A 23,455-nucleotide genomic window follows, 5' to 3' on the forward strand; every position below is an offset into this window, starting at 1 on the left:
ATTCGAAAGACGAAGGCTAACCGAATCCGGGATACGGTATTTCGAACGCAAGCGGCGCAGGTCCTTCGCCGTAAGAGTGGAGTTATCCATCCAAAATGGACGATAAGACTGGGACTCTGACGAAGGATGCGATGATGACCCATCATCCGAGGTAGACCACTCGAAATCAAGGCCGGCCATATAAAAAGAAAATACGACAAAGAACAGGGAAGAGAAATGAATACCTTGTTGGGAGGATGACAAGAATTGATAAGGATGGAGGGGTTTAAATAGCCCTCAACTCATAGCACAATTCTCGGTCCAGAGGTCTTTACCCAGAAGGCCAAAGGGTGCTCGGCTCGGTACCCAAGACCCTTGTGACTACTTGGCACGGTGCCCAACACTCTTGTGACATCTCGGCTCGGCACCCAACACCTCGAGATCTCAAAGCATGGGTCTACTGTAGATGTGACAGTTGCATGACAGGCTGCATCGGGTCTAGCAAGGAAAAGGAAAATTGACATACACTTTCACTTTCTTGTGTCCCGTGAAGATAAGACCACTCACTGCGACAAGGGTGCCATGAGCCCCGCAATTATTCGACAATTCATTCGACTCGGGCCCATATGACAAGATAGATCATTGCAAAAGCTATACTCCCAATGAGATCGAAAGCATCACATTGAGAGTAGGGGGCAACTGTTATGCAATGGAAACTGAAAGTCGAGGTACAGGTGAAGATCGGGAGGAAGCCACTGGGCCGCGATGGGCTCGGTCCCGACCCGGGGCTCGGCCCACGGCCCTCCAGCGGTCCTTCGTCTTCGATCCACGGTTTCGTCCAGGCCCACCAACGAAATTAGGGTTAGCTACCTATGGAATGTTCTGGAACAACCTGACGACTATAAGTAGCGATCCAGCCTTAGAGGTAAGGGCATCTAAAATTAGCTACATTTCACATTATTCTCCTGCTAACTTAAGCATCGGAGCCCGTGTGACTAGAGTCGCACCGGTTTAGCTCATCTGATTTTGCAGGTACTAGTCCCAGATCAACAAGTTTGGTAGGTGCGAGGAGGTGAACCGGAGGACCGAAATCCACGCATCAACATATTCCTTTGCGGGAGGGTGGGTTAGGTATGCGTCATTTGGCTTCGTGGAATTCTACTGTTATAATGAAGCTACTCTGACTGGTTCTCTTTGGGTGGCTTGGGTGGAGGCCTATATTCTTCGTGGGGATTGTTTATGGACCGTTCGTGCCTCGCCTCGATTCTCTTGGTGTTGACAGGATATTCTTTCTGCTCCGGATGTTTTTCGACCTTTGGTTCGGTTTGCTATTGGAGATGGGCAATGCTGTTTTGTGTAGCATGATGTTTGGTTCCTTGGGGTCCGATTTATCCGAGATTTGGTGATCGGATTATCTGTGATGTTGTAAGCTCATCCCAGGCGAAGGTTGCCTATTTTCTATTTCCTGATGGTTCGTGCGCTGGCATCGAGGGTCGGCTGATCTTCGCCAGCTAGTCTATGAGGTTTCATCTGTGCCGGTTTTAGTTGAGGGTGTTGATATGCCCATTTGGATTCCCGCACCGTTGGGTTTTTTCTCGATGTCGAGTGCATGAGGGGTGTTGCGGCCGACCCGACCTCTTGTTCCTCGGTTTTCTTTGCTTTGGTTCAACGAGAACCTTCTGAAGTATTCTTTCATTGCTTGGTTGGTGGTGCGTGATCGTCTTGGTACGAGGGATCGATTATTTCGTTGGGATTCTTTTGTTCCCGCTTCGTGTGTGTTTTGTGCTGGCTTAGAGTCCCGGGATCATTTATTCTTTGAGTGCCCCTTTAGTTCAAAGGTCTGGTCTGGCATGATTGCTTGAGCTGATTCTTCTCACAGGGTCTCATAGTGTTCTACTGAGCTTGCTTGGATTTGTCACATTAGTGCTGGGAAGTCTGCTCGTCGTCGTGTGTGGCGATTGGCGTGGACTTCGACAGTTTCTTTTATTTGGGGGGAGCGTAATGCTAGAGTTCATGCGAATGGGGTAGGTCGGTCGCCTTCTGTTATCTTGAGTGCTTTGAAAGCTAAGGTTTATTATCGTTGTACTACATGGCTGGGAAGTTGCTTGTTTAAGTTCTGATCCTATGTTTATCTCTGAGATTTGTTTTCTTGATTAACTATCTGTCATCTTGTTGCCATTTGGGTGTTTGTGCCTTGATTCCAGATTGTGAGATCCTCTGTTTTTTTTGTTTAATATATTTGCCTTTGCAAAAAATAAAGGTGCATTTAATTGCAGATTTAGAAATTAAATTTCAAATTAAAAAGATGTTCCGCATATGGTAATAAGGGTGCGTTTAATTGCAGATTTAGAAATTAAATTTTAATTTTAAATTAAAAATTTGTTTTGGCATATGGTAATGTATTTGTAAATTAGTAATAGTAATTACTAAATATTTCCTTCAATAATAAATAATATTGATTAATTTATTAACTTTTTTTTTTTATAAATTTTTTTACAATTATTATTTTACGATATTATATAGTTTATAGTATATTATATCTTTCATATTTAATTTAAACAAAAATGAAATGAATTTATAACATAAAATAGTACTTTTTTATTTTTTATTTTTTTAATATAATTCTGCGTTTTAAAATTTCAAAATACTGAAAACATACAAATTTAACAAAATTTTATTATTTGGATCACAAAATTTGAAAATATCTCTAAAAATAAATATGTCAAAATAGATATTAGTGATTTAATATATCTGAAATCCGAATCAGAATTCAGAGATTGCAACTCTAATATTGTTCCAAAGTGAATTACTTTGATTTATTTTGGTTTAGGTATATTTTTAAAATATCTATTTTGATTCATATTTTTCAAATCTTATTTATTTTAGTTCATGTACTCTCAAAATGTTTATTTTCATTTTTATACTTAAAAGAATTATCGTTTTAGTCCCTTCATTTTCACTTTCATCTCATTTTATTTCAATTAATTATAATTTTAACACGACATTTCATTCACTAAATTTCTTGACATGTAGCAATAAATTGATATTAAAAAAACTTTCCATTGTGTATAAAACTTGTGCTAAAATTTTATAAATAAAGACTAAATTTATAACTTTTTAAAAGTACAGGAATCAAAATAGATGTTTTGAGCCTACATTGATTAAAATGAACAAAAATTGAAAGTACTTTGACCAAAACGAGCAAAAGTAAAAAAATACAAAGATCAAAATAATATTTAAATATATATTTTTTTTAAAGATATTTGTTTTCTAGAAGTTAAAGGTTCGCATCTTACCTTCATAATTATTTAGTATTAAATTATATATATATATATATATATATATATATATATACTTACAAATTAAAATAGAAATGCATGTTTGATTTCGTGACAAGATATAAAGAATCCATTAAAGATTAGAATCCTTTCTACTCGTGATTATCTTTTTTAATTCGATAACAAAGGAACATGTCATCGAAGAGTTTCCAACATTCGTTTTCGAACGGGGAGCGAAACAAGTAAAACAGCAGGAAGCACTGAGCAATGGGGGAATGAGGACCGACCCCACACATAGGTTGGACCTTGTGATCTAAGAGTTGATGGAGTCAAAATTAGAAGGAGATGGAGCATGAAAATATTTGAAATTTATATTATTCACCCAAATAAAACTTGATGTAAATTGTATAATAGAATTAGAGGTGGTGTTAAAATACAATATTATGGATTAGTTGTGAGATAATAAAATAATAATAATAATAATAAATGGATGTAATAATATTATTGATTAAATTAGGTTGAGTTTGATTGAGGTGTATCCATCTCTCCCGACACTCCAAACCATTGAATGAAATTGACATCTCACCATTAACAAACTTAAAAAGAAAAAAAAAAAAGAAAAAGAAAACTTCTTTTATACTTCAATACAAAAAAGAAAAATCAAAATGCATTTTTCCATGTACAAACAAGAAACCATAGTTTTTTGTTTGTTTTTTTTTCCTTTTTTACAAAGAAACCAGAGTTGTGTTCATAAATCTATGATCTGTTTTTGAAATTTAGTTAAGATTTTAAATTTAATAAATAAATAAATGGTTTTCAAACCAATTTATTTTTAAGAGTAAAATAGCTCTCAAAATCATCATTAAAGATGGTATTGTAGACAGATTCAAGAACCACTTTATATAAATATGGACAATACGATGCATTTCGTAGTTCAATTTAAAAAAAAATAAAATTATTCAATCGATTTTAACACTGATATGATTATTAAATACATGACTGAGAGATCGTAAGATGTTTTTTTAATCTTACATATATCTAGCAGTAGATTTAAAAAATAACAATTATATTATAGTGACCACTTTTAATAATGACTCATACGCTGTAATCCGTTCTATATTCATTTAAAAGAGGGGATTGCCACCTTATACTATAGCTATGGAGGCTCAAAATGTAACGGTTGATAATGAAGGATGTTACTATCAAACCCATTTGGCTAATACAATATGATATTCACCAACCAACTATTTGACAATTTGGTCCACTATTCAAAGGACCAAATGCTATCATCTCTCTTTTGCATAATTTTCCAAGCCAACCATCATTCTTTCCAACCCCAAATAGAAATTAAAGGGATCTAAGTTTCATAATTTATTTTATTACACAAATATTATTTTAATCCCACTTGGGTTTGATCTTTTTCTAAGAGTAGTAATATCTTATATTATTGATATTTTGTTGGATAACCATTTTATTTTAAGTTTTACATTTTTTCTTTTTCAAAAGAGATAGCTTGTTTCTTAAAAATTCATGTCTAGATTTTTTTCTCTCTCTTTAAAATCACTCTTGAAGTGTTGGTATGAAAAGAAATAAAAAAATACAGTGTAAAATAATGAAGGTATGATTTTACTTGGTTTATTCTTCATTTTAAACATCTAGTTTTTGATGAAAATCAATTAATTGATAATAAAAAAAAGGCCAAGTAAAGAATAAATATGGTAGAAAGCTATACATTCACCACAATCCTCAATTTAATAATATGACGTGAATGTAAGCATAGTTCAACTGGTTGAAACATATATATCCTCGAATTTCCACATATATATTTCGTTGAACTAAAAAAGAAATACTATTTTTTGGAATCTTTATTTAAACAATGATGTTATGTATGCCTATTAAAAGTAAACGATAACAACAAATTAGACCTTGCACCTAATTACATAAATGTTTAAAAACTCTAATATTTACCGGTTGGTTTATGATGGAGGTGAAAGTTACCAAACTACTTATATTAACATATTTTTAATAAATAAATAAAATCCTAAATTCTAGATCCACCAAAGACAAATTCTAAATAAAACTCTAAACCATAGACCCTAAAAAAATAATATACGCCAGAAAATTCAAAGAAGAACCGCTAGAAAATTAGGCAAGAATAAGTACATTGATTAGTTACTATATTTGTTTAGTTATTTATTAAAATATTATCATTTAATCATTATTATAAATATTTGAATTAAATGACCCTCAATTCTCATTATGAAATAATACATTTGAAAATATAGTAATAAATATAATATAATGATATTCTTTTTAGGTAAAACAAGTGGGGATCGAGGATTCAAACTCATAATTTCTTGGTCAGAAACATATGCAAATTTACCACTAAGTTAAACTCTCATTGGATGTAATAGAATGATATTTATTGATACCAGTTTGGAAAAAAAAACACATTTAAATCTTAAAAGGGTAGATTTATAAGTATTTAGAAAAATAGACATTGATGAAATATCAAGTGTGTAATATGATCCTTTGGACAATTTTTATAAAAGAAAAAATGTAGTATTCCTCATATGTACTTAGCCCAAATTAAATCTTTATTGGTTTAGTTTAGTGGGCAGAAGGACTATTTTGGAAATTCCTTTTTGGACACTCTTGTTTCACAAAATTTTGATGAGAGAGAATCCTTTAGTTTAAGAGAAGCCCAACCCAAGACTATACAAAGAGGATGGTCCAACTTTTAATTTGGGCCTTTACTTATTCCTAAAAAACCAAAAGGAAAATTGGAGTGTGCATTTATTATGGAAAATAGAAAAAAAAAAAAAAAGTTACATTAATTTCATCTGAAATTTTTCCACTTTTGCACACCATGCTTTAGTTTTAATTATTTCTAAATACTTGGATTTCAATCTTTCAAATCACATTTCTTAGATTTTTTTTGTTTGAAATTTCAAATATACTACAAAAATAGTGCTATCCACTAATTTGACATAAGATATATATAGTAATGAATTAGTAATTTAGATATAGTCCATTTAATTAATACTGTTTTTTTAGTACATACAACAAATGGGTTGGGAGATTAGAACCCATGTCCCGATGGTTAGATTAAGCTAAATTCACGTGGGCAATTAATAGATTGTAAATCCACTTAAAATATTTTTCAACCACTCATGAATCCTACCAGGTGAACAGTAAAATATAAAATGGGATGAAAACGAATGTTTTAAGGATTTGAACTCTTCACTTCTAAAATTTTAAAATCGATATAGAATAAATGTAATCTTTTTTATTAATTATTTTCAATACACTGCACCCTTTTTGATTCACATGTTCTACCAAAATGAACTTAGACTTTCTAACAAGTATTTATGCACGTTCTATCTTTTATATAGAAATAAGACCGATAAGCATTTGACCCCACAAAAAATTGAGCAAAAGGTTGCTAAATCGGTCTATTTCTTGCACGATATTTTCCATATAATATTAGTAAAAAAAAAATCATCTAAATGACAAATTACAAGTGAGATTAATTACTTTCCTAATACATGTGTGTGTTTCATAATTTAGCTAAAATTAAGAATCCATTAAGATGGATGAAATAAAGAATTGCCAAAAAAGTTGGATTTGGATGGATTAGATAATGGTATAGTTGGTGGTAGTCTTGTGGATTGCACACTCTTCAATTATTTTATGTGTTATCCTTGTTAATCTCCACTCTCTTAAACTCACTCTCTATAATTTTATTGGTGTAATCCTCCTCAGAATTCCAATACTTTTGGTTTGTTTTTTATTTTGAAATGTTATAAAAATATTCTATAAAATATTAACAAAACCCAAAAACCAAACAAGTTGGAGAAATCATCCAAACTTGTGGACCCAAATATCCAATGTGTTGGACAAATTAGGCCCATCTTTGCAAAAAAAAAAAAAAAATTAAAATTAATGGGAATTTTAGTGAGGGGGAAAGTTGGGCAATGAAAACTACTTCACATATCAAGCATATTCTCTCTTGGTGCTTTCTTATAAATACTTTGTTGAGTGTTTGGTTTTGGTCTCCTAAAATATGACAATCGTGAGAGGGCGTGTAATTCAGCATCTCGATATAAATATGGTAGGATAAGAATCTAGTCCCGCGTCGTAAGTAAGATTTTTTAAAAGATAATTGCATATTTGGTAAAATTTAGAATGTAGGACATTAATTAGTGATTATTATAGTTTACCTAAACCGACATCTAGGTTGATCATAAATTCTGTAAAAACAACATGCGTTAAATAGTGGTTTTGTGATTGTTTAGTTTAGTCAACGGTTAGGTCAATTATCGATTATTTAAGATCAAGAATTACCTTGCAATGATAAAATAAGTAGATTACTATTACCAAGTTGTAATTCAATGATTAATCAGTTATTTTTTATAAAAAAAGAAATGCAACTTTTGCAATTACTTCTTTAAATGTTATATTTATAATTATTTTTATAAAATTACATATTTGTAAATTTGATAGTCTGGCTTTACATATATATATATATTACTTTGTTTTAGTACAACAATGGGGGATATGGAGCATCGAACCTCCAATCTTAAGAGAATGAATACATATCAGTTATTACTGAGCTATGCTCTCACGTTAGCTTCACATATATATATTTTTTCTTTCTAAAAGATATTCTTGATATATTAGACTTGACACATAATTTGGGGGGAGATCTTATCTTGAAGTGACTACTATAATTTGGTTGTCTCTCGTATAATATTCTTATGAGTATTAGATTTATAACAAGGAAGTCTTTTCTAATCTCTCCAATTAACACGTCAAGTATATATAATTAAACTATTTTTTAAAAACAACAAATGTGGGGATGAAATATTGAATCTTGGACTTCTAAAAAAGAAGCAAACCGTCTTAACTACTTAATCGCTAAATGGACTATGTTTATATTGATTTTAATTCAACTAGTTAAGGCTTCAGTAACCTCTTCTAGAAATAGACTGATATCGTATAATAATTTATATCATTCTTCCTCCTTTCCTTGCCTGGATATTAACTGTTTTCATGATGACCTTCCATTACAAGAATTGGAAACAAAATTTGGAATAATAGAATCGATCAATCAATCAAAAAAGAAAAAAAAACTTGTCTTTCAATTTATCTGAGTCCTTATCAACATCGTCACAATGGAATAAAAGAATTTTCCCCCTTTTTAGTCAACCTTACCACTAAATTTATTAAACCATAAACTTGAATAAATGAATTTAAATCACCCCTAGAAACTAATTTTTTTAAAAAAATACTGAAGCATCCAATCTTAACCTTCAAATATATTCGAACTTAATATCTAATGCAGTCAGAAAAATCAATCCTTGCAAAAAAAAAACATATATATATATTGCCTCGTCCAACCCTTAATAGTTTTAAGGTAAAGATTCGAATGTTCAATTTTTTTTGTCAATAATATATGTTTTAATCTATCGGACTACTTTATATTTTAGTGGTTGGAACTGCTTTGTATTTTTCCCCTTTTATAATGCTTTTTCTTTCTTTCCATATTTCTCAAATATAACCGAAAGGCTCTTTATTATTATTACTGTTTATATAAAAAGTTGTTAATTCATTTATAAAAGTCACGGATGACAGATCAAAGCTTCCAATCCTTTTTCTTAATGATTCTTTTTATAAAGCTTTTGATTTTGGTTTCCATTTATTCTAATTCCGTTCATCCTATCCTTAATATTTTCTTTGGGCGAACATGCATGTTACCTTCTATATTATGATGCACTACGACATATTTAATGTTTCTAATATATTTTTCGTTTTGATCCTACTTTTAAAAAGTGACTATTTTGGTCCCTTAATTTTATTTTTAGTATCGTTTTTTCTACCACAATTTCGACACGACACGGCACTAAATATATTTATTGAAATGTAACAATGATTTTATATTAAAGAGTTTCCTCTACGTGTAGAATTTGGTTTAAAATAATATTTTCACCGATATTTTTAATACAATGATCAAATAGAATAATAAAAGTAATAGTAAAACTTTTAATTGTGTTGTACAGACCACCGTGCTTGATAAATCAACTCATGCTTTTTTTACCATCTTCAAAGGGAGGGGAGAATTTGCATCATTCCACTCTTTGTTTAGAATTTTTCTTCCTCACTTTTTCTTTAAAAAAATTCTTAAAAGTCCCTTTTTAATAACTTTAATTCTTTTTTCAATATTCTAATATTTTCTTAATCAAATGTCTCGCTATGAAAATTGTTGGGAAAGTTCCATTTCTAACCTACTTTAACGGATATAATTTTATTCTTAGTCACACTCTTTGTAATTTGAAACTGAATTTCAATCCCAATTTTCAAAACTAAACACAAATTTTTAGACCATAATATTATGGTGTAAGTTACATTTTGGATCCAAAGTTAAAAGTTGGACCACGATTCTAACTCTCCATGATTTACCGTAGTGTAAAGTTAGATTTTACACCCGCATGTAATCAAAAGTAAGCTAGTATTAGTCCTATAGACCCCAATACGTTCTTTTGAAACACGGTGTAAAATGAGAATTCATACCACTACCATAGTTAAAATTATATCAATATTTGTACTATATACCACAAATCGTGGTTGAATTAAATCAATATTCGACTAATTAATAGACTACGGTTTTTAAAACTATTGGTGTAAAGTTATGCTTTAAACTATGTGTTTTTCAAAATTCATCGTCTATTATAGATTGTTAGACCAGGATTGCTAAAAATCAGTCTATAAAATTCGTGAATTTTTTTTAGACCATAAATTAAAAAAAAAAAAATCATTGTTGAATGTCTAAAACTGGGGTAGTCTATACTATATTTTATAGCAGTGTAAAAAGGTAAGTACCATTCATATACCAAAAATATTTGCCAAAGTCAGTGGCCAAATTTGATCATTCTTAGATAACGAAAGTAATATTTTATCTTCTTGTTATTCAAATTATCATAATTTACATCAAATGTTCATAAAAATTTAATATTTCTCAAATTTTGGTCCATTATATATTCCACCACCATCCAATAATATATCCATCCATCCATCATTTTTTTGCTTTTTATATATATTTTGACCACTGTTTTGAGACATTTGTTCGTGGATATACAAATTATATGCAAGAATCTACAATTTTTGTAATTTTTGAAACATCAAAAGATTTATTTAATTAGCTCTTTCTTTTCTCCTTCATGGGTATTTCTACTTTTCTTTAATTTAATTAAAATTTTTAACTTTTGTTCCTTCTTTTTAGTGGGGTTGTGTGTGAACTCCACTTTGTCTGATCTTCAAAGCCAAATAAAGCTTTTGGTTTTTCCTCCATAAATACCCTTCTTCAGGGCGTGTGTCCTCCACAGTTCTTCCTCTTCTTCTTCATTGTTTCTTCCAAATTAAAAATTTTTCAGTGCTTTTTCTTTTCTTTTTTTAAATTTATTTTTCTAAAGTTTTAATTTTGGTGATTCTCTCTTGATCTTGATCTCCAAAACCATGGCAGCCAAGTTAAACATAAATAATCTGGAGCAACAACAAACCGCGTTGGAGATCGAAAGCAAGGAATTCGACTACTCCAAACGCGCCCAATGGCTACGCGCCGCCGTGCTCGGCGCCAACGACGGTCTCGTCTCGACGGCGTCGCTAATGATGGGAGTTGGAGCCGTCAAACAAGACATCAAGGCCATGATCCTCACCGGCTTCGCCGGCCTCGTCGCCGGCGCGTGTAGCATGGCCATCGGCGAGTTCGTGTCCGTGTACTCGCAGCTGGACATTGAAGTGGCGCAAATGAAGAGAGAGAAACAAAGAACCAATTTGGGATCAGACCAAAGGGTAGAGAGAGAGACGGCCGCCGGCCGGAAAGATGAAGAGAAGCTGCCCAACCCACTTCAGGCTGCCGCTGCCTCCGCCCTCGCCTTCTCCATCGGCGCAATTGTGCCGTTGCTTGCCGCCTCCTTCATAACAAACTACAAGGTCAGGCTCGCCGTCGTCGTGGCCGCAGTCACGTTGGCTCTTGCCGTGTTCGGTTGGTTGGGCGCCATCCTCGGAAAAGCTTCCCCCATCAGATCCGCCTCAAGAGTGTTGGTCGGAGGTTGGCTGGCCATGGCCATAACCTTCGGGTTGACTAAGTTAATAGGATCAAGTGGACTCTCGTCCTAGTAAAATTAACTACTACATTCTAGAGCTAAACAGTCGCATTCAATAATTTTTCCGTCTCGTCTCAAAAATTGTATTTTGATTTTGTTTTGTTTGGTTTTGAAATTGCAAATTTTAGGAGCAAAAGCAAAAATAAAAAGAGGGTTGTTGTTGTGTTTGTTATATTTGGAGATGATAAAGAAAACAAGGTTTTAATGAGGGCAGATCAGATGCGGACATCAATCAAACAAACAAACCCAAAATGCCTTAAATTGATGAAGAGGCAAATATTAAACGGTTGGCTTACAAAAGCTGTGCATCACTTTCGTGCCTCTACAAATGTGAGAGTTACAAGAAATTACAACGTATCGAATAATACGCACGTGATTCGGGTAGGAGTGATTAAAAATACTATAAACCACTTAAATTGCTTATAGAACAAGTATTTTGACTTTAAAAAACCATTTTTTCCTCTAACCATTTCAAATTTGCTATTAGATAAGTAGAGATGTTTCAATTCAATAGGCCAATTTAGCAATTTAGTTAATGTTCATTGATTTTTTTAGTACAATATTTTCATTGGTTGAAAATATTCCATTTAATAAACAAATAGATTCCACTGAAATAGCAGCAAAATTTGTTTAATTAATAAGTTAGTTTTGTAGTTTGGGTTAGGGTTAATTAGGGTTCTTGGGGAGATCAAGGAGAATACATATATTGATTACATGAGCTTCAACACATAGCTATTATATTAATCTTTACATCAATGTAATTTTGTGTTTACCAAAGCTATAACTTTATCTTTTCTTCTTGGAAGACCATAACTGATGGGAAAGTTTGCTTATCTAAATTATTATTTGATATAATAATGGTAACTTTTCCTAGTATCACCAATCAAATTATGTTTAAGTAATTACTCATGATACAAAAATTAAATTAAGTTAGTAAATTTGAACATTGCTTATTAGTTAAAGTATTAGTAACTTTCTTTAGAGGTCAAAGATTCGAATTCTCAATCTCATATTGGTGATATTATAGGTATAGATCAAAGACATTGAACAAAAATGAAAGAGATAAAAAAAATTAATTATTAGCATTTTATGTAATATTATACGCCAAAAACTCCAAATAAAACTATATGGTTCGCATGAGTAGTCAGAGGGTAATGTATTTTATATTTTATCAAGAAAATTGATATTTCAAAATACTCATGATATTAACATGACATATCTCTTAATCTATCTCTTTGTCACATCATGCTAAGTCAATTAAAGTTAATTCTTAATTAGAAAATCAATGACTTTATAATTTAACATCTTTGTAATAAATATATATATATATATATTTTTGTGTTAAATTTTTTTAAATGACTTGGGCTGAGATTGGACCAAGGGCCCACAAAGACTTGGTGGGCCATATTTTAAAAAAGCAAACAGAAGCCCATGAGACTCGGCCCAAAATGCGGCACAGGGCTCTCTCCTTTCTCCTTTCTCTGAAAAGCGCAGCTCCGATCACGAGCGACACCGATGAAGAAAGCGCGCGCCTTTTCCGGCGAAAACTTCCGGGAAACCGAATTGAAGCCAAAACCAGTTTCCACACTTCTACGACTCTACTTATAGAGGTAGAAACCAGAAATTTATGGTTATTTTTGTTTTTTTCCATCTAACGCTTCAATTTTTAATTGGCAATTTCAGTTCCAGCAACCTTCCCAAATTTCCTAATCTTTTACTTTTCTGGGTTTCTCCTCTCGCTAGTATAGTTGTCATCTCTGACTTTGGCGTGTGTGATTCGAATCCATCTTGCGGGAATATTGACATCCATTCTTTAGATGATTTCTTTTGATCATGTGGTTTTTCCTGTTTCGGCTCTGGTTTTGAGTTGCCCATTCCTCTGTTTCCCTTGTATTTGACCATCATTTTTATGTTGAACTCAATATTTTCCATATGTTTTGTTAGGTTCCGAATATGGTTGATGGGTTTATGATTAATTTTGCTTGTGTGATGGATTCTGTTTGCTTTTACTTGTGTTGACCTGGTTTTATCAATCTGCTGGCTGATAGTGTGACAAAATTGAATGGCAGAGATATCTTTATGCAGAAAGCTGATACTTAAAATAATGACTGAGTAGACCAATCTATCTTTCTTCTTTAAGATTAGAATTTTCAAAAGAAGTCCATGAAATTTCATGGATGCCATTTCTTTCCCCAGGTTAGAATTTTCAAAAGAAATCCATAAAATTCTATGGCTGCTTGGTCCTAGTTTGACAACTGTACTGGCAAAAGCAGTAAACATACAATTACTTGTGTGATTAGAAAGAGAAATATATATCTACGACTACGAGAATACAGCTTATTGTATCGGGATATTAACAATCCTTTAGGACGTGTTTGACCCATGGATTAGATTTATACTATCCAAGGTTAAGAAATTGAGCCAATATTTAGTATGCCAGTTTTCTTATATCAGGTTATAAGTTTGCTATACCATAGGCATAGGCTTTATAAGCTTATGAAATTCACCTTTTATGCCACGTGCTAATGTTTTCCAGTGTTTGATTGGATGAACAAACATAGATTTCACAATCTTAGGTTTCTATGATCCATTTTTGTACAATGTAAACATAGACTGCATGAACCCAAGCTTCCTAACTTGAGGCTTGTTAAAAATAATCGCAGAGGGAAATATCCACTTAGAGTTCTTCAAAATTTAGTAGACAGGAAAAAAATACATCTTAAATAAAATCTTCTTTCGTATAGAGGTGATACTCATCTACACTGTTTCACTTAGAATTTCAGTTGATTGACTTGCAGGAAATCCACCTCTGTGTTGTTTGGTTTAGGAGCTGTTGAGTGCTCCATTAGCTGTGAATTGAATATTATTGGTTTGTCTCCACCATATTTGAATGTTTGAGTCAACACTAAACTAAATATTGGAAACATTAGTTCTTTTATTTTTTATGCCGTGTGTTAATGCTTATGGATCTGGATGTGCTTCTTTATATGTTCCAAGGGTTCTTTGTAACTATGGAACTTGAAGAGGCCAGTTTGCGCAAATTTCCGCTTCCCGTGTGTAATAACTAGTCACGTAAAGCATGAGAAGAATAATTCACTTATATTATAAATTATTTGCCTTTCCATTGCTAATCTGATATTCTCAAGTAGTTCATTATTCCATTTACTTCCTGTTTTCCTTTTAGCATGTTTATTTTCCTATGGATGTTTTCTTACTAATTTGATGACTGTAATTCGTGCTGAAAGTATTTTCCATATCTATGGTGTCTAAAATGGTCAGTTAATTTTGTTCCAAATGCACCTCAACACTAAGCATTCTTATGGCTTGCTTTCAGTATCACCTGTAATATAACTTTGTGGCGACAACCTATCATTGAATTTTTTTGGTGGACTTGATCACTAACCATTTTACTTTGCTTCACATTTTTGTTGCTAATTATAAACTTTTGGACATGGAAAACCGATGGTACTGTGTTAGGTTTTTCTTGTTTCATTTCTTTTCTTTTTGTTTGTTTTGTTCGTTTTTAATTATCTTCCCGCAGGATTGTCTCTTCTACGACAGTCGAGACATATGATGGTATTAGAACCATAGAAAAAGGATGGTGCTTGTAGTACTGCAGAAGCCGAGGTATTGGAATCCTGGACTCTCTTCTTCTCCTGCCCTTAAATACCTCCTGAGAAACTTTTCTCTATGGTCAATGAAGAAAGAACCGGACCTTGAATCAGCTCTATCTCGTAACCGTCGATGGATTGTCAATAACCAAATCAAGAATATCGTCCTTCAATACCCCAATCAGGCAGCACCTGTAAAATTCCTTCAAAAGAGGTTTAAAACCCTCGACCTTCAAGGTAAAGCCCTTAACTGGCTGAAAAAATATCCTTGCTGCTTTGAAGTTTATCTCGATAATGATGAGTACTACTTTCGGCTGACAAAGAGGATGATGGCTTTGGTTGAAGAGGAAGCAGCTATCAAAGATATGCAGGAGCCCGTTTTTGTCGAGCGATTAGCAAAGTTGCTGATGATGGCTTCGAATAAGAGACTAAACGTCGTAAAGCTTAGTGAATTGAGGCGGAATTTCGGGCTTCCAGACGACTACTTGATAAGAATCGTTCCCAAATATTCAGATATGTTTCGAATTGTTAACTATACTGGAAAAAGAAACTCAATGGAAATTGAACTGGTGTCTTGGAAACCAGAGCTAGCAATTTCCAGCATAGAATCTTCAGCTTCCAGGCATGGGGTTGAGCCAGCTTTCTCATGCTCGTTGCCAACAACTTGGATAAATTCATGGGAGAAGTTTCATGAGTTTAACGCCTCCCCATATGTTTCGCCATACGTAAACCCCAGAGAGTTGGTGCAAGGTTCGAAGGAGATGGAAAAGAGAACAGTGGGATTGATTCACGAGATTCTGTCATTGACGTTGTGGAAGAAAGCATCGATTATGAAGCTGAGCCATTTCAGCCGGGAATTCGGTGTGCCAGCGAAACTGAACGGGTTGTTGCTTAAGCACCCTGGCATATTCTATATCTCAAACAAGTATCAGATCTACACAGTCGTCCTTAGAGAAGGATACAAAGGATCAGAACTAATAGAGAAAGATCCATTAGTGGTTGCAAAAGAGAAGTTTGGAGAAGTGATGCAGGAGGGACTTCATGAGTATAACAAGAGACACCACTTAATGAATATAGAGAAGAAGAGGATGAAGGGCATGCTTTTGGGCAGATCAGAGAAGAAGAAGAGCAAAGACTTTGAAGAAAAGACTGATGATGGTGATGAAGGAAACAATCTAGGAGGTTTACTTAAGCCAGAGGAAAGGAAAAGATTTTATCAGTGTCTCTTTGATGATGCTGCTGCATAACTTTATGGTAAGTTATAGAATAGATTGGCTAGAGTTACTTTTGCCTTTAAATTGGAAAGTAATAACTTGAAAGATTATGAATTGTAAAGCTTGTGAAATTCATCTGGATTTTCATATTCAACCAAACGATTTGTAGATTTCAAAAAATATTATAAAATTAGAACACATTTTTATTTTTGAAAAAAAAAAAGGAAAAAAAAACTTCACGAGCAATCCCAATTATGTCATCTTCAAATTATAAGAATTTCGGGATGAATTAGTAGCTTCGAAGAAACATATTTTCCCATTTTATTCCAATAAAATAATTAATTATTGTGTATTAGTGATGATAGAGTAAGAGTATTGATTCATAAGTTGGTTTTTAATGTTATTAGAAAGCACAGATGAAAAGTTTTTTATGGCTTCTGAATCTGATTGATGAAGAAATAATATTAGCGCTGCCACTTCTAGTTTTCACATAAGTTGGTTTTTCGGGTCGGTTTTCACTGAACCAATTCGGTTTTTCCTCTTTTGCCCAAAAACCGACAAGATCCGACCCAGTTACACCCCCTCAAAAACAATAGACTCAGTTAACTATTTACTATTATTTAACTTCTTATCATTTACCTTCTTGTTCCATCCAAGCAAAAAGCAATTCATCATCCTAGTGCTGCTACTAAAATCAAAACAAATAACAGAATTTTATAAAAACAAGTTGTATGCTTACTCTACTTTCACCCTTCAATGTGTGAATTCACTCCCCTCCCAAATCAGTATGAACAAACTCATATTCATACGTTCATGCTATTACTTCCAAACCTCGCTTGTGTTTGAAAATTGAAATGAAAGTTAGCAACAAACTTATCAAGCTTCTTCAACTATTCATACAACACAAACAAATGACTTGAACAAACAATCCAACACACTAATAACAAACTTTTCAATAAGGGAGAGTTAAAAGAAATTAAAAGATAACTGAGCTGACGCTTAAGAACAAGATTCTGAAGCTTAGACGCATATCATCAAGTTGCACTTGGCCTTGCATACAAAATCTGAAGGCATACAATTTGTGCACCCAATAAAAATGCCAAAAACTACAGTTAAATGCTCAGATATTTCAGAATAACTCACTACATTTGCAACATAATCCAACATGCATAACAACTAAAGGCTAAGCTAAGGCTAGTTTATGAAAGGGGTCGGGTACTTATAGTTCTGAAGATGTTGGATCCCCAAAATTTTCAGCTCCAATCAGTCAGGTACAGAAGACAAATACAAGATTCCCATCATTAAGGATGCAAGCAAGCAAACTCTCGAACTGGCGCTTAAACAGTCCTTAGCGGAGGTGAAACCAATATGACCCCGTCACCTCTAACAAAAAGAAATGGGACTGTACGCCTGGATGTCTGGAAAGGAAAACAGAAAGTTATATGAAATCTAAATTGAAGTACACACAAGAGAATACTCAAGTTAACATAACAAGCATGGATGGACATAGACTCCTGGTATTCTTTTCTTAGGTTTGGAACTTATGAGCTAGCCTCAAAGCCTAGACCTAAGAGACATTAAGGGTTTTTGGTATTAAGCTAATCGAAAGGTTCAAACTTGAGATCTCTAAATCAGTTTGACAAAGAAGCCCTTGCCAACCGGGCTGTCCCTTGAGGGCCTATAGATATTTCCTTTTAGAATACAATGCTTCACTTACTTCAATAAGGGTACCTGATTTACTTGAAAATGAGATCAACCTAAAGTAAAGTATTTGAAATTATCTTCCACATGGTTTCTTCTAAATCATGGTAGTGAATTAAGTGTCTATGGACTCCTGTGCGTGGAATGTATTTGTTTTATAGTATGGAACTGACTGCTTCGAGATAAATACCAAGATTGTTAAATTCCTTACGCCACAACCTATTTTTTTTCCTTCCCTTTTTGTAAACTCTTATCCTAATGAATAATTCTCATATCCAATCCAATAAAAAAGAAAAGAAGCATACACGAACGATCTCTTCATAAGTCTCATCATCAATTTCTACTGTTGTAACAATTTCTTCAACATCACCAAGAATCATATTAAGATGCTGATCATAAGCCTGCAAAACAAAGCAAGATATCGAGCAACAGAAAGAAATTAAACTCCAGGAGAGGAAAATCTCAGAGATTGGTTCTAAAATAAAGATACACTTAAATCAAAGCCGGAAAATCTTGCATTCACAATAGCTTCAAGGTCTGAAAAAATGCAACAGAAGAGTCAACCGATCAACTATTAATCATGATCAATATCTTGTGAACGAGTGGGTCATAACCTACAGGGCGTTGTAACAGGGATTTGTAAAAAACAAGGCTGCCACTAAGAGCTTCAGTACAAAATAAGAAAAATGTAATCTCCATAACGATATAGTACAAAACAATGGACCATATTTGTTGAAGAACCAAAAATTAAAGAACTTGGGCCTTGATATTGTAATCTTGGGAGTTGTTGTCGATAAGGAAGACATTCACAATGGAACACTGCATAGACAACAAGAAGCAGACCATACCAAAATAATCGTCTTTCTCATAAATGAGGAGTCTAAGATATGTAATTCATTTCAGTGGAACGCATATTCTTCGGTTTTTATTACTTTTTACCCATTGGAAGAAGCAGCATTCCGTTCCCAATAACAGAGAAGTTCGAAACCAGCCCCCGCCCCCTCCCAAACGCACGATAATTTCAAGACAAGAAAGGGCAATCCAGAGAAACTAAAATATCGCCTTTGTCAAGGGAAATCCATCAAGATACTCGAACGATTACAAAACCCTAAATTCGCAAATCCATTTATTCGATCAAAAAACGAAATACTGGAAACAAACAATTGGGGTCGATCGATTAAAAGGAGGGTAGAGACGTAGAGAGACAATACCGGTGGAGAAAAGAGACAGAGAAGAAGAAGAGGAAGAATTAATGGAGGAGAAAGAGTAGCGTACATGGAGTTTCCCGCGGAGCTCGCGGTCAGAGCGTAGCTTGACGTAAATGCGCTCATCAAGACTCAACCTTATGAGATCCAATGGCTCCTTGACGGTGCTTTCTTCTTCGGTCGCCATTTCGTCTCTCTCGAAGCTCTGGTTCGAAAATTGAAGAGCGCTTATGGTGCGGGAAGTAGAAGAAGAAGCGGTAGGATCCGATGCCCACGGTTACGGGTTATCGGGTCAAATAAAATCCACAACGATGGCCCAATAGAATCACCAGCCCGCCCCACATTTTTTTAGAAAATTTCAATATTTACATTTATGTAATGTTATATTATTATATTGATTTTTTCTCTTATGTTTTTTCTTAGTGGACTCTAGTTTTGGAACGTTGACATTTTAATTTATTTACATTTTTCAATTATTTTTTTATTAGTTTATATAAGTAAATCATAATGCTTTCCTTTTTTGTTAAGATTTAATAATATGAATTTAGATTTTATTTGGAAATTAGGGTTTAGTGTTTTTTTTTTTTGCATATAAAGTAAATTTATAATCTCTCTTTTTTTTTTCAAATTTCTAGCTTTTGTGCTTCCTTTTTTTTCGAACCATATAGTATTATAATTGTTTTTGAAAGTAGACTAGTTTTATAAATGATTGTTTCGAAAACTAAACCTCATTTAATAATCATTTCGTTTTTTGTTTTATCTTTTGAAAAATGAAGTCTAAAAACATTATTCTCATCGATGTTCTTTTGTTTTGTTATATTTATATAGTTTTTATAAACATTTTCAAAATACATATCAAATTTTGAAAACAAAATATACATATACATATATCATTTTCTAAAATTTAGTTAAGAATTAAAATATGTAATAGTGAAAAAATAAACATAATTTGAAAAAACGTAAAATTAAAAACATACTCAAACGACACCTAGATAATTATTTTCTTTTTTAATTCACATCTCTATGAAGCCACTACACAAATTATCGAATAAAAATATGTATTTTAAAATATAGCACATTTTCTAAACAAAATAAAAGTACTCACTTTTTTTTTCTCCTCTATTTTTATATTTAAAATTTGGATAAAAATAAAAGGTAGAATCGTGGTTGTATAGAAAACAAGATAAAACTTTTTACCTCAAAGAACCCTAAAAAAGAAAAGAAAAACCCCTTCTTTGCTTTTTTAGAAGAAGAAGAGAAAAACAAAACTTCGATCGTAAAGGAATCACCTTTAATAAATAACGCAGTTCAGTAATGAAAAAAAAAGAGAGTAGAGAAAATGGGAAGAAATCAAAATCTTGAAGTTGAAGCACCGAAATCAGAAAAACGGAAGATAACAGAAGAGAAATGAGAAGCCAAACACGGCAATGGCATATTATAATTATAAGGCAATGGCCACGCAAAAGTTTTTGTCACGACTTGTGACGTCAAAATTAAGACCCACCAGATCCTCGCATTCATTGAACCTGCATAAATCAAAACCAAACCTCTCGGATCGGTTCTCCCCACAAATTTTGACATTCTTTTATTCAAAAAAAGAAAAAAAAAAAAAAAAAAACCCACCCAGCGCACCCTCTCGATCACAGTCACCGCAGCCAATTAGCGCCGGATGCGTTCTCTTCGCCGCTTTCCATTTCCTCTTTTCTGGGTTCGAGCCAGATAAGTACTTTTGCTTCTGCTTATTTCTTGATTGCCTTCTCGCAGTTTAATCGCTGTTATTGGAAGTTTAGGTTCTTGCGTTTGAAGGGTTTTCTCTTGGTTGTTTTGTTTCTTTTTGGTTGGATTCATGTTATGGGCCAAATGGGTGTTGTTTGAATGAAATTCTCAATTACCTAGCGCCTACCGGGGAAATTTCAATCTGGGTCATGCTTGATTTCTCCAGATTTAGTGGTTTAAGAATCATGTGAAGAGATTGGATCGTGGGGTATGCGGTTTTTGGTATGAGGTGAAATGATTTTTTGACATATGGAAGGGAATTTATCTCAAGGAGGGTTGATTCCAGGTGGGTCCTCTTATGGAGGTCTCGATTTGCAAGGATCGTTTAAGGTTCATAATCAGGCTTTACACCACCATCCTCACTCTCATACTCGTCAGGGATCTTCAGCCAATCCCTCCATTCAGGAAGGATTTTCACTTTCCATGGCAGCTCTGCAGAATTGTGACCATACCATGTCCATGGTAGATTATAACAAGGGAGAAAGGTTTAAAAACTCGCCCAGCGATGATGAGCCGAGCTTTACCGAAGATGGCGTTGATGGTCATAATGAGACTAGTAAGGGGAAGAAGGGATCGCTGTGGCATCGCGTGAAATGGACGGATAAAATGGTGAAGCTTCTCATTACTGCAGTGTCTTATATAGGAGATGATATTGCCTCAGATCATGATGGGGGTGGAAGAAGAAAATTTCAGATTATACAGAAGAAAGGCAAATGGAAGTTGATATCTAAGGTGATGGCTGAAAGGGGTTATCAAGTTTCACCCCAGCAGTGTGAGGATAAATTCAATGACCTCAATAAGAGGTATAAGAGGCTCAATGATATAATTGGGAGAGGCACTTCTTGCCAGGTTGTTGAGAACCCTGCACTTCTTGATGTCTTAGATTACTTAACCGACAAAGATAAGGACGATGTGCGAAAAATTTTGAACTCGAAGCAGTTGTTCTATGAAGAGATGTGTTCTTATCATAATTCGAATAGGCTCCATCTGCCTCATGATCCTGCTTTGCAGCGCTCTTTGCAGCTGGCTTTTAGAGCAAGGGATGATCATGATAACGATGAGCCAAGGAGACACCAAAATGATGATTTTGATGAAAACGAACATGGTGAGACTGATGAACATGATGATTTTGAGGAGAACTTTGCACCCCATGGGGACAATAGGCGATTATTTGGAGCAGGGTCGGCGAAGAGGCTCAGACGAGGACAAGACCATGATGAAGCTCATGCCTGTGGCAATTCCTTGACTTCTCATGATTGCAACAAAAGTTCTCATACTTACTCACAATTTACTCCAGCTGATACGGCACAGTTAGAAACCGAAAGTATGAAGGCTTCTACATCGCAAAAACAGTGGATGGAGCTCCGCTTACTTCAGATGGAAGATCAGAAGCTTCAGATTCAAGTTGAAATGTTGGAATTGGAGAAACAGAGGTTCAAGTGGGAGAGATTTAACAAGAAAAAGGACTGCGAGTTGGAAAAAATGAGGATGGTAAACGAGAGGATGAAGCTTGAAAATGAGCGCATCGCACTCGACTTAAAGCAAAAGGAAATCGGATCGGGATTTCATTAATTGGCTGCTGTTTTCTGAACTAATTTTATTAGGTCAGAAGATTTGCATTCAATTAAGCTACTACTTTGGATCGATAAGCTGCTGCTGTTTATATTCTTTCTGGTTATGCGAGTAATGAGGGAGAGCTGTATTTGGGTATTTTTACATTGCCTACATCTAGCATGTAAAGTTAGAAAAGTGACAATACAAATGGTTGCTTTTCACTGTTTTTGCCTTTACTTATGTGTGAACTTTTGTGGTTGAGGAACTTGAAGAATGGTTGGATGTTTTATCTGTCAAATTTCTGCCATTTCTCCCAACTAATTATTTTCTAGCATACAAATGATTATATACACTACTGGATTCTTGAGCTTATTGTATGGAGAATTGCATACTGTCACTTCTGAATGGTGTGGATTTCATGGTGCTTTCTTCTTTCAATTGGGCTTTTTAATTATTTTCCGATAATGGAACATCGGGGGCCTCCACGCCCAAAAGTTAGCTCCTAGAGATAACAAAGATTTTAAGTTATCAAGTTTTCTAGAAACTTGAAATGTATCTCCTAACATCTGAATTCCTTATCGCCAACATTCTGTGGAAGTTTATTGGAATGGATTCTGAATTTGTTATGAGATAAAACATAAACTGATTTGAGGAGACATTGGCTGGAAATATTCTCCAATAAGCTGTGATGACTTTTACAGTCTCATTTTTTAGATTTTAGTGGAAATATTGATGAGAATCAGTGAGTTCTCTGAAGTGTTCTTATTCATCTTTTAGGCTTGTCAAAAACTTCTCACAACTCCATCTAAGATTTATGGTCAAAATCAGGTGATGTTTCAGCCAATATATCAGATGGGAGAGGATCTTAGATTATGACTCTGAGGTTGTTACTGTCACTTCCAGCATCTATGCAGAATTCTCGACGATCTGCAAACCAGATAACTATAACGAACCTCCCCACTACTTGGAAGG

At 33.9% G+C, this 23,455-nt stretch overlaps 4 protein-coding genes across 6 annotated transcripts; 3 read left to right on the forward strand and 1 right to left on the reverse strand.

Moving 5' to 3' along the window:
• Positions 1-10,623: 10,623 nt before the first annotated feature.
• On the forward strand, positions 10,624-11,594 carry LOC111006484 (Vacuolar iron transporter (VIT) family protein). Its single transcript, XM_022278450.2, has one exon. The coding sequence runs from the start codon at positions 10,773-10,775 to the stop codon at positions 11,433-11,435; it is 663 nt and encodes a 220-aa protein (XP_022134142.1). The 5' UTR covers positions 10,624-10,772; the 3' UTR covers positions 11,436-11,594.
• A 1,279-nt stretch (positions 11,595-12,873) lies between these two features.
• On the forward strand, positions 12,874-16,406 carry LOC111006501 (Ubiquitin carboxyl-terminal hydrolase family protein). Of its 3 annotated transcripts, XM_022278483.2 has the most exons (3): positions 12,874-13,032; positions 14,964-15,270; positions 15,379-16,406. In XM_022278483.2, the coding sequence occupies exons 2-3, from the start codon at positions 15,021-15,023 to the stop codon at positions 16,278-16,280; spliced, it is 1,152 nt and encodes a 383-aa protein (XP_022134175.1). In that variant the 5' UTR covers positions 12,874-13,032; positions 14,964-15,020; the 3' UTR covers positions 16,281-16,406. The 3 variants fall into 3 exon arrangements, with proteins under 3 accessions (XP_022134175.1, XP_022134173.1, XP_022134174.1); XM_022278481.2 differs by having other exon boundaries at positions 14,964-16,406; XM_022278482.2 differs by having other exon boundaries at positions 12,875-13,032; positions 14,984-16,406.
• Positions 16,407-17,163: 757 nt separating this feature from the next.
• On the reverse strand, positions 17,164-19,382 carry LSM3A (Small nuclear ribonucleoprotein family protein). The gene is made up of 3 exons (XM_022277769.2): positions 19,224-19,382; positions 18,254-18,349; positions 17,164-17,665 (listed from the first exon to the last, which is right to left on the reverse strand). Exons 1-3 carry the CDS (start codon positions 19,338-19,340, stop codon positions 17,585-17,587), a joined length of 294 nt encoding a protein of 97 aa, XP_022133461.1. The 5' UTR covers positions 19,341-19,382; the 3' UTR covers positions 17,164-17,584.
• A 1,321-nt stretch (positions 19,383-20,703) lies between these two features.
• LOC111006553 (sequence-specific DNA binding transcription factor) lies at positions 20,704-22,880 on the forward strand. Its single transcript, XM_022278559.2, has one exon. It carries the CDS (start codon positions 21,179-21,181, stop codon positions 22,499-22,501), a length of 1,323 nt encoding a protein of 440 aa, XP_022134251.1. The 5' UTR covers positions 20,704-21,178; the 3' UTR covers positions 22,502-22,880.
• Positions 22,881-23,455: the final 575 nt, after the last annotated feature.

Source organism: Momordica charantia (genome assembly GCF_013281855.1).
Source record: "Momordica charantia cultivar OHB3-1 chromosome 4 unlocalized genomic scaffold, Mcharantia_2.0 BLBB01000004.1, whole genome shotgun sequence".
Lineage (NCBI taxonomy): Eukaryota > Viridiplantae > Streptophyta > Magnoliopsida > Cucurbitales > Cucurbitaceae > Momordica > Momordica charantia.

Excerpts from the sequence above, each read along its gene's own strand:
- LSM3A (XM_022277769.2), bottom strand. The coding sequence starts at position 19,340 with ATGGCGACCGAAGAAGAAAGCACCGTCAAGGAGCCATTGGATCTCATA. Across the intron at positions 18,350-19,223 it reads AGCTCCGCGGGAAACTCCAT|GCTTATGATCAGCATCTTAA; the intron begins GTACGCTACTCT and ends TTTGTTTTGCAG. Across the intron at positions 17,666-18,253 it reads CTTATGAAGAGATCGTTCGT|ACATCCAGGCGTACAGTCCC; the intron begins GTATGCTTCTTT and ends TTTCCTTTCCAG.
- LOC111006553 (XM_022278559.2), top strand. The coding sequence starts at position 21,179 with ATGGAAGGGAATTTATCTCAAGGAGGGTTGATTCCAGGTGGGTCCTCT.
- LOC111006501 (XM_022278481.2), top strand. The coding sequence starts at position 15,021 with ATGGTGCTTGTAGTACTGCAGAAGCCGAGGTATTGGAATCCTGGACTC.
- LOC111006484 (XM_022278450.2), top strand. The coding sequence starts at position 10,773 with ATGGCAGCCAAGTTAAACATAAATAATCTGGAGCAACAACAAACCGCG.